At 30.6% G+C, this 11,503-nt stretch overlaps 1 protein-coding gene across 1 annotated transcript; it reads right to left on the reverse strand.

Moving 5' to 3' along the window:
- Positions 1–556: 556 nt before the first annotated feature.
- On the reverse strand, positions 557–10,319 carry LOC132759109 (uncharacterized). The gene is made up of 4 exons (XM_060750830.1): positions 10,182–10,319; positions 8,068–8,152; positions 6,590–6,673; positions 557–3,646 (listed from the first exon to the last, which is right to left on the reverse strand). The coding sequence occupies exon 4, from the start codon at positions 3,643–3,645 to the stop codon at positions 1,510–1,512; it is 2,136 nt and encodes a 711-aa protein (XP_060606813.1). The 5' UTR covers position 3,646; positions 6,590–6,673; positions 8,068–8,152; positions 10,182–10,319; the 3' UTR covers positions 557–1,509.
- Positions 10,320–11,503: the final 1,184 nt, after the last annotated feature.

The raw sequence follows: 11,503 nt of genomic DNA on the forward strand, positions 1-11,503 counted from the left end.
TGATAATGACGTGCAATATATCTTTATATGCTTATTGTGATAAATTATGTATTGAATAGAAATATTGTAATTTGATTAACTTGAATTCCTATCTAAGACACACGAGAAAGATTACAGTAATTGATACATGGTATGTCACTGATCTGCTATTTATCGCGCTTAATCACAGTGGTTTTGAATACTAATATATTTTGACAAGGGCAAAACGTCGAAAGGTTGTAAAAGGCCATAGGTTTTGGTATAAGCGTAACGAATACATAAAAGTTAAAATGCTTTATCGCTGTTACAGATAGTTCAACCTTAAAGAAATATGTATCATATAATTTTCCTCTTTCATTAGAACTAATAACATTGTTCACTCTACAGATAAAATACTTTCAGTCTTTTGTTCCAGTATCACGTATTCATAAAGAATCCATTTTTAATGGTTTTACAAATAAAACAAACATTAAAAAAAAATTAATATTTTAAGTATATTTATAAAACAATGTAAATTGATGTTTTGTATTACGTTTAGTGTTCATTGTGTTATTTATGAAAGAAAACTCAAATTTTACAATAGAAAATTTATAAATAACATATCTAACAATTACAATCATGACAATATTTACATTAGAGACAGTTCATAGTTCAAATTTAAATAGGTATATACATACCAGTTTTGATAGAATGTCACTTCATAATATAACAAAATAGAAATCCGCAAAGTATTTCTATTTAAAATTGTCTACCTTATTTCAAGACGTTATCACTTTGATAGAATGAGAGTTTTCAGTTATTTAAACATGTCAAAGCTATCCCAGAACAGAGCAATATCAGTTTATAAAATAACTTTCATACAAATCAATCAGCGATACAAAATCAATCATCAGTCACTGATCATACAGAACCAGTTCATAGCAAAAGGACAAAAAACGAACACTATCCACAATGGATTTGGTCTTGCATTAAGAGTAATAACCGTCAACATTCTATATAGATTATCATTATTGTAATGTTTTCGACAGTAATTGAATAAGCAATATTATAAATCAATCAAAAGGTTGCTGGCGTGATGTATGGCAGGATATTACCGTCTTTGATCAATATAACCCTAATTTACCGCCCCATATTTGGTTATATTTACTCATCAGCTGGCATCTCGAGTCATATAGATCTCTATCTGGTTATTTTCTCCGATCCGTTAGCACCGCAAGTCATTTTCACCTCAATCTGGTTATATTCCTCCATCAATGAGATTCTCATACCATGTAGATCATATTCAGGTTATATTTTGCCGCCAGCTAGCACGTCCAGTCATATCAATCCCACTCAGTCTATATTCACCTGTATACTGCAAAATCATTATTTTTCGTGGGGGCACTTTTTTCGTGGATAGATCAATTTAAAAATTTAAGATCCAAAGAAATTTCATTTCGTCTGCTGTAAGATTTTTTACATTTTTTGCATCGCACTATTAATATCTTACCTTTTGGAAAAGAAATTTCTTGACCACGTAATTAGGTGATTTCACTTTCTGCTATAAAGTATAACCTCCTTGTCAACTAGAACTCCGGAGAGAAGTCGGCATATATGAATTCGTGCCACATTGTTTCTTTCTCTTTGTCTCAGAGAAAGCAAGTAACATTTTATTGCCTGTTTAGGTCTGTTTTCTTGTTCCATGCATTGCCCTAAAACATTGAGAGCTGTTTCTTTATGTCCAAGGGTTTTATCTGTTTTTATGATGTTTGCAAGTTTATTAATAGCTTTTAGTTGATCCTTATACATATGAAGATGCCTGTAGACTTTATATTGTAGGAAGTACAGGAAAGGAAGAGAATCAACAACAGCAAAGTCCATCCAAAGGTCTAAATATTTATCTCTATGTTTTATGTCGTCCTGTGTAGATCTAAACATTTCATATTGTAGTTCATGAGGAACACAGTTGATCTCTTTTTTTAAAAATCTGACACAAATTGCTGTAATATATTTGACGCAGTCCACATTTTGTTCATTAAATACCCTTTCTACTTTTACTGGCACTTTTGGTGTAGGCACTAGATACGGGCAGTTACAAAAATGGAAAACAGGAAAAGAGTAAAACTGCTCTTCAGTGTTCCTCAAAATTAGTTCAGTTTTCTCTATATCCCCAGAACTGTAGAATACTGAAGCCAATTTCAGTCTGCCAGATGAGACATCTGATTCAAAACCATTTAAAAGCCAAGCCAAGGCTTGAGGTGACACTTGATGTTTTAAACCTATACTTTCTGAGGCCAGGACAGATCCATATGTGGAACAGACAAAAGGTGCTAGGAACGTGAATGCAGCTTGTTCTAATTTATGATGATTATTATTGAAGCTCATTAGCCCTTCTACATTTTGCTTCATTATTCCAATATCTTCATTAGAGATTTTTTTTAAAAAAAAAGTATAGTTACCGCCACAACTGTTTGAGAATAGTATGTAATTGAAAGCGGAAACAATTTCACAAGTATTCAGTGAAGAGTAAAAATTGTATTGTCTTTCAGGTACTAATTTCAGTTTAACTTGAAGTCTGTGTCCAAGATTATCAATATTAATTTTAAGTAAACTATGTACATCATTCTGTATAAAATCATTTATATTGATTAAAAGTTGACGTTTTGTCTCAGCTGTTAATTGCCCTGCAATCAAATTGTTATCAGGTATAATGAAGTGTGACAGATTGTCGTTCTGTACACAACTGCTTAATTTCATCAAGCAGTCTTTTAAACATTCTAATAAATTGTTCTCTTTCCAAATGCTTGGCTCTTTTTGTTCTATACAATGAAGTAAAATTGTTTTACACATGAAGCTTGAAATGTTTATTTCCCCTTGAGGATTTAAAAGAGATTTAAGAATCATCTTCAGTAAAACATAGCACTTTATTTGTGTTATATCTAAATCAAACATTAGACATCTTTCTGCCAGGGATGTAGATATTCTCCACTCCAATTCAGGGTATTCACTGACCTTACTCCCAGTTGGAACAACACAACACACAGTACTGGCTGCATATCTTCTCATGTCTTGTGTTGGCCATTTTCCAATACTTTGTCTCTCTAACCATCCTGATTCTGCTGACTTTGGCCATGATTTACAGGGATACGCTAACACTCTGTCTGCATCATTGAATCCTTTCCTCCCCTGTGTAGCATATGATGGTCCATGTTGTGTAACTAGTATAGTATTATCTGCTTCATATAATTTGTTTTTATGCAATATTCTTCCTTTCCAATCGGATATATATCTTTTATCAGGAACAACAGTGGCAGGAAGAGGTCTATTATCTTGGAGAAGCTGAAGAAAACAATACCCAGGGGTAGTGTGCTCATCCTGTATCATGAAGAAGTTTATTTTGCCATGTTCCCACTCTGACCTGTTCTGTATTACATTGTAATAATTCATAAGACATAGCTTATCGAAGTCTGACTTTAGTCCATAAGTAGTTGTTCCCTCAATCTTACTCCCTAGATAATATGAAATAGTGTTATTTCCAAATGACTTCATTGTGATAGTATCCATATTCTCCATCAACTTGATAACTCTTCTTGTTCTCATCCTCATTCTGTCATTCACACCAATGTCTTCTAAAACCTCTGATAACATCAGTGATAGATGTTTCCTGCTATCAGGTGATTGAAGCATTCTGTAATGTAAGGAAATGAAAACTTGTATAAATAAGCAACACAGATTCTTTTGTTAAAGATTTTTACTTATTACTGTTTAGCTTACCAGAGCCGAAGGCTCAGAGTGAGCCATTAGTATTAAAGGGGGGTACTCCAGCGTCCGTTGTCCATCGTCATGCGTCAACAATCATCTTCTTTTCTGAAACCGCTGGACAGATTTACTTTAAATTTGGTCTGCAGCATCCTTGTGACAGTCACACCTAAATTTGCCCATATGATTTCAATTGGCCCCTTTTAGGGGTCAAGAGAGCTGAAATTAAAATACCTGTAGACATCTTCTTCTGCAGAACCAATTGGTGGATGATCATCAAATTTTGTCTGTAGCATTCTTAGGTAGTATATGTTTTTGCCCGAATGCTTGACATATTTTTTAATGAAAATAAATGGTATTACTGGATCAAAATGATCAATGACCTTTCTGACTTCTATCATTAAAATACCATTCATTATCCGCTATACACGTCATTTGTTATCGATTTACTGGCGAACATTACATTTAAAGTAATCACTGAAATTTATTTTTCTATATTTGTCCGATTATTTTATAATAATTATCTGCACACTATCGTTAAAATATTTTCGAAATTTCTCAGGGACACCTTACTACCCATAATATAGGCATTCACATACAAAAGTGCTGTCTGTTTCTTTTGACAATGTAAGAACACGAGGTGTAATTACAGCAATTAAACTAAAGTCCATAAAATCAAGATAATGTCTATCAGATTACGGGACAGACAAAGTGTTAGTTCACACATTATGGATATTTTAGGCAGCTACATTGTATAGATTTATCACATTGCTTTGGTACAAACAAAGCATGTTCACTAGATAATGTTATATATGAATACTTTAAAGACGGTATTGACGTACTCGTCAGCCCGTTAATTTTTTTACTCAGTTATATGTCAGATAAACATCGCTTTCCTTGATCATGGACAAAGGGTGTAATAATACCGCAATACAAAAAAGGCAGACCATAACGATACAAATAATTACAGAGGTATTACTTTAATGAGCCGTTTCGGCAAATTATTTACCGTAGTATTAAATGAAAAATTGAAAAATTGGGAAAACCAAAATTATGCTATATCTGATTTAAACATAATTTTATAGTACAGTTTATGCTATATTCATATTGAATGCTTAGATTGAAAAACAGATTAATTTGATTTATATAAAGATTTCAAAAATGTCTGGACAAAAAGTGATCCCTCAATAGCATTTATCACAACAAAATTACATGAAAATTGTAGACTCGGTTTGATTGAGTCCGTACATGAGGGATAACGATAAAAGTACAATATCCCTCACGCCCCCAGCACTGGCTTGAGTGGTATTCACTTTTCAACACTTAAAAGTGCTTGATTCAATGGCCCCGAAGGACTAGAAAAATATAACACGAAGTTAAACGTATGAATAATTTATCAATTTTTTTCATCTTTGATATTGGATTATTAGGAGGGAAATAATTTCTCCATTGTTCTTTCCTTTATTATGAGTGATGTTGAAATGTACTTATAGCAAGATCAAGCAGCTTGTATTTTTTTAGATAAAATTTCCATATATTTTTTATTATTTGCAGATGATGCTGTACGGTAATTTGTGATTTTGAAAATTACTGTACAAAATAAAAAATCAAAGTAGATTAAGAAAAAATACAAATAATATAGAAAATTAAAAAGTTTTAAATATCATGCAATTGTTAAATCGAGGCGGTTCATACATGAATGCAACAAAAATCTTTGACGGTAAAGGTATCCGGGAAATGAGCTCATTATTATCCATAAGAGAGCAATTAGAAGTACCTGTTAGACGTATTATTGTACTATTTGATTCATTTGTTGCCTCTATACTTCACTATTCATATGAAGTTTGGGAATTTCTTTAAACTGAAAAACTTGAAAAGGTTCATACAAAATTTCTAAAATGGATTTTAAATGTAAACATGTCCACATGTACGTTTGCTTTGTGTGGCGAATTTAAACGGTATCCTCTGTATACAATTAATTGTGAATGACGAGGAATCAATGTTTTCAAGTCAAGTTAGGTTATTGAATAAACATCTGTTTTGCTAAATTATTTATGTTACAACTTGTTAGACTATTTTTTGATTTGTAAAATATGCTAAGTAAAAGGAAGACGAAATAATATTGAGATAAAGACTGATTTTATTGACCTGTCAATTATGAATGCTTTAAAGCACTCATTTAAACATCGATCTCGTTTCGGTTTTGTCCGTGTGGTTTAAGAGAATTAAAAGGGAGTATATAACTTAATGTTTTGAAGCTCACACCAGCTTAATGTAACAAGTGATTGTCTGATGTGTGACAGGTCTGTGGTACGATCCCAACTGTTGCAATTGTTTTAGACCTACTTTTATTTGGTTTTGTAGTACAATTTAATGGAAATGACCGAGATCTTGCATAATTGTCAATACGGACATAAAGCCACTCAGAAAAACTGTTTTGTGTTGTGTTTTACGGCATTAAAATGACATTATACTGATTTTGATATTAATGAATATAAAATATTAATTCTTAGCCATATTATTTTGAAAAGTAAAGACTTACCATAATAAGCGAAAAACATATTAAAAACGAAGAACATAAAAAATCAATGCCCCAATAATGATGAAAATATAAATTTGGAAAAAATGGCATGCGTGGTTTCGATCTTACAACAAAAGGGAAATTATTAACCCGTAGTTTAACCTATTGCCTTATAACGCTCAGTTATAACAGCACATTGTCTTACAATCATATCAGTTAGGGATATTACACTTAAACACTATACTTTAACTTACATATTCATTTACTATAAATTTAATATTATGTGTAAAAAATATATTTCTCATGTATTACATGCCATTAAAATAATTAGGAAAACGTATTTCTATCTACCTGATTAGTTTGCTGGAAAGTTTGTTTTCACTTCCTCTGTTGGTTGTGAATGGAGATACAAACGAAATGACTCACTTCCTCTTCCTGTTATAATAAGGTTTGATTGAATTAATTCTTTTTACAGTATATTATAATAAGACTGAGTTACATATAGCTCTACATTTTAAAGTTGTCAAAAATTTATTAACATATTACGTAATCATATTCCCACCATGAAATGTAGAATGTACTTTACTGTAATCACTTTGTCATATCTGGAAAGTCAGTCGGTCAGACTATCTCCCCCGTGTCCGGTGTCTGTAATTCCAATTCTCTTAAAGCAGCACGTTTCCAGATTCATGCTCATTTTCATTAACATTTTGAAAGTGTATTTGAATGTGTAATATTGTGAAGTAACCAAAAGGAAGCAGTTTACACATAATCAATGGCACTTACAAACCACGTAAATTACCAAAATGTTGTCTAAATATGCATAAATAGCCTTTACTGCGTTAGTCATGCAGTAAAAATATAGTTGTAAATACTGAAAAATCAGTCATTAATCGCACATAATATGTAAAATATTACTTTACTCTAAAAAAATTTTACCTTTCCTTACATCTTAGTACATTTTCCTAAAGTTTAATTTTATTGAAATATATTGACTCATCTGGAGGCATGTAGCTTTAAAAATACAAGGACCTACATAAGACCCTTTGTCAAAAAAGATAGAGGAAGGAACTGTCACTTCTGTGACAACTCTAGTTCTATTTTCCTTAAAGGAATTTACGTGTAGTTTGAGATTTTTTAATTTACAGATATGATTATATAGTTAAGAATGTAGAATTCAGAATTAAAAAAAATATGCAGTATGTTATATATCCGATTTGCATGCACTTTGAACAGCTATTTGATCTTTATTTCATTTACGTGAATTTTGTAAAATTATAATGTCAGTACGCCATAAAACATGTTTCTACATACTTTAAATTTTTGTTTCAGTAACTGTAAATAAACATGATTTTAAATATATACTTTTCATAAATGTTAACGTAATTTTATGACCATTTTCTGTGCATGTAACTTCTTAAATAACCAGATCTTTGTTCCTTTTATATAGACGAACATTGAAAACTTTGTAATCATATTTTTATTTTTTATACAAAAATCTTTAAAATAAAACAGTTATACTATACCTCCTTTAATAATCAACGATAAAGGGTTAATTAAATTAGGTCTTTTAAAATAATGAAAGCTTTGTGTATGTCAATGTTACAAAATTGTTAAAAGAGTTTAATTATCAGTTGTAATAAATATGATATTTTTCGGTGTTTATATCTACAGTAACAGAACATTAAATTACGAAAATATTAGGAATATTACACTTAAACTTACATATTCATTTTACTCTAAATTTGAAATTATGTGTATAAATACATTTCTACCGACTTTTTAATTATATGTCATGAAATTAATCAAGAAAAAGTATTTTTATCTACCTGACTAGATTGACGGAAAGTTTGTTTTCTCTTCCACTTTTCGTTGTGAATGGAGATACAAATGGAAATGACTCACTTCCTCTTCCTGTTATAATAAAGAATAATTAAATTATTTCCCTTTACAGTAGCGGACAGCTATATATTACTATATTAGATAATATACTATTATACTTTAGATAATTTATATATGATTCAGACTCAAAGATGTTTAATACCCAGAGTAAGACATTAGTTCCGAACTATTTAAACATTAACTGCCCATTGTTGTATCTATAAGTCGTCATACTTTTGCACATATTCAGACAGACACAAAAAGTTCACTAAAAACAACCTTTGACAGGATATTTTATGAAATAAGTTACCTAATATTATGTCCTACGGAATCTAGTGATTTTAGCATGATATAACACTTAATTTGTTAATTTCAACAATTTAAGCCAATTCAAACAGTCAAGGTAAATATTGGAAATCGACTGTTATCGCAAAAACAGCTGCAATGCAGACATATTGTGGCCTGTATATGCATAATTATTAATTTGCTCCAGGCAATCGTGCTTTTGTAAACCCCAGTGTACCTTTTTTACCAAATATTTTAAAGTAACAATCCTTTTTAATTGCACCAAATCATAGAGTGAAGTCAATAGTGAGACACCAGTACTGGCTTCCCTTTCATAGACATAGATTCTTACATTTTATGATTAGACAATATTGAGGAAAAAAAAATTTGACATAGGTTTATAATATTTATATAAGATCATTATTAGTAAACCATTTATCGTACTCTGACATATGTGTTCATAATTTTGAAACTAACATTAACAGACAGTTTTCTAAATTGCTGTATGTGAGTCTCAAATTCAAAATGAAATGTTTCAGATATCATTTAATGACAACACTGCCATTATGAAAAACTATTTGAATTGCTTTTGTTTCTCAGCGTTTGCCTAGCCGCTGAGCGACTGACGATATCATCTTTATGTGCATCTGGTTTCGGTGTTTCGATAAGAAAAACAGCTAAAATTGCTCGACTTTCATATATAAGGTATGACATATAATAGCATTTGTTTGTTTTTGCGTTATTAAGCAAAATGCGATATTTTTCATCGTTTGATATAGAATGCCTTTGCGTAGCCATTTTTCATGTAGCTGCACCTTGTTGTCCAGGACAAAATTTAAATAAACTTTTCAAAACTGACTTTTCCCGGTGGGTCACATAGTTTATTTAGACAAACACATGTATATGGAAAAACACGTTCAAATCCTCTTGTGTCCATAATATTAGTTTATTTTACATGTAGTATTTCTTTGCAGACCTACAGATATTTTATAAATTATTAAGGGGGGGATCTCAGATGACGGTTCTCAGGACATCATGGCCCTCTTGTTTTGTCATTTTTGAGCTTTACTCAACATAAAACTCATTGAAGTGTACTGAAAGATGTTGGACGTCGCAACAGATCTTTATAACGTTTGTTGTCAAATTTTGAAGTAATTGTAGTTGTTTTTTTATCGTAAAAGTATTATACTTCTTTAAATTCACAGTAAAGATATGGCCATTCAATCCTTTGTTAAAGGATGGGTGTACACCAATACAATGATTTAAGAAAGAACGCTATATTTTGCGAACATTTGAGTAGCGTCTTGTAAATTTACACGTGAAAAGAAACAAATAAAAGAATTGTATAAAGTGTGGTAAGAACAAACGAAAGGACAGACTGGCCTCCGTAGATATGTCTTAACTGCCGCTAGCACTATTTGAAAAACATCTTCATGTTAAAATTCATATTACTTAAAACTAACGGTGCATAACATGCACTCGAAGGCAGTAGTTTAACGGCAACACATATTAAAGAGACTATAAATCACCCATCTTTACACTATCTTTAACCGTTTCTTCATTTAGTTGATTGATAACTTATAAATAACTCTCAATAAATCATCTTGTAAATTCTTAAATATTGATTGAAATTAAAATTTATTACTAATAAATCACCTATTGAAGTCGAAAACAAGTATCATTTTCCCCTTTTAGACATTAGATTGGATTTTACTTTATAAATATAGAAAAACGATAAATTTTTCTTTAAAAAACATTAAAAGTGGATTTTTATTACCTTTCTTTGTTGCTATCCCAAATAAATATCGTACTTTATTTGGAAGTCTCTATTCACATGTATTACATTTTCACTTTGTTAAGAGTATTGAAATTCGAAATGCTAGCGTGTCATGTTACATGTTAGCGTCAGTGTGTAATCAAGTGGATCATTTAAGTCCCCCAGTGTGTGCGTTTTGATAGCTTAATTGCTTGGCAACCTGTTATTATTCTAAAGAAAAAGTGATCCCTTTTCTACAGAAGACTGACTTCTATGAAATAGTTTATCCCATTTTGAAATTTGTAGAATATTGTGTCCCAACTTATTGATCTAAAACGAAATATATAAGATTCTAATCTATTGTTGTAGTTGCAACACAATAAATACATTAGCCTTGGGTTTTTCGTCATTTTTACTTTTCCTTTGTTACAGTATACATTTAATGTTGGAAGTCATACTAATAGCTTTTAAACATTGATATGAAATTTTATAAAAATGGATATCTATAAGCTTTTTGTAACAAAATGACATCCAATTTCAAAATATCCGGTCTTAAATTTAAAAAAAAATCAGTTTTGTAGTGGCAGTCTGCACTTCAACAATATGATTTTATGTATTTTGATATTTATAGTGTACCCTAAATGTTATTGGATATTATTCTGTCATTGAATAGCTACAAATTGTTAAACGAAAATGAAGTCAAGCAAGCATCGTTTTCAGCATAATAAAATCTTTATAAAGTATGTCAAATTTATTTTTAATAATCAATTATAAGACAATATTCAGTACCCATTCTATCTACTATCAATAAATTTCAATCATGACATACTTTCATTTGGGGTGTGATATTTGGAGACTTTGAATAGTTATGTAACAATATAATTTGTAATTTTATAATGGCCAGGCTTCTTTTTTGGATTAATTATTTGGCAAAATTGCAAAAATAATTGAAAATTTGGTGATTTAAACCTTTACTTGCTGAGGCAAGAGCAGATCCATTTGTAGTACAGAGAAAAGGTGCTAGAAAGTGAATGCAGCATGTTCTAATTCATGTTATTGTGATGTTTTAAATGCTTCCGATGGATCATATTTTTAGAGATTTTTATTATCATTGTATGTCATTAGCCCTTTTACAGTTTGCTTTATTATTCCAATATCTTTATTATATAGTAGATATAAATAAATACGATTGTTTGCACTTCTACACCTTGAAATTGTAGTGTAATTGGAAGCAGAAATACTTTCACAAATTTCCATTGAAGAGTATAAATTGTATTGTCTATCTGGTACTAAGTTCAACTATAACTTGAAGTATTTGTCCAAGATCATCAATATTGATTCTA

The sequence above is a fragment of the Ruditapes philippinarum genome, unplaced genomic scaffold, assembly GCF_026571515.1.
Source record: "Ruditapes philippinarum isolate M1 unplaced genomic scaffold, ASM2657151v2 ctg5637_1_1_1_1, whole genome shotgun sequence".
NCBI classification, from domain to species: Eukaryota; Metazoa; Mollusca; class Bivalvia; order Venerida; family Veneridae; genus Ruditapes; species Ruditapes philippinarum.

Bases quoted from the DNA above. Each gene is read 5' to 3' on its own strand.
- LOC132759109 (XM_060750830.1), bottom strand. From the start codon at position 3,645: ATGCTTCAATCACCTGATAGCAGGAAACATCTATCACTGATGTTATCA.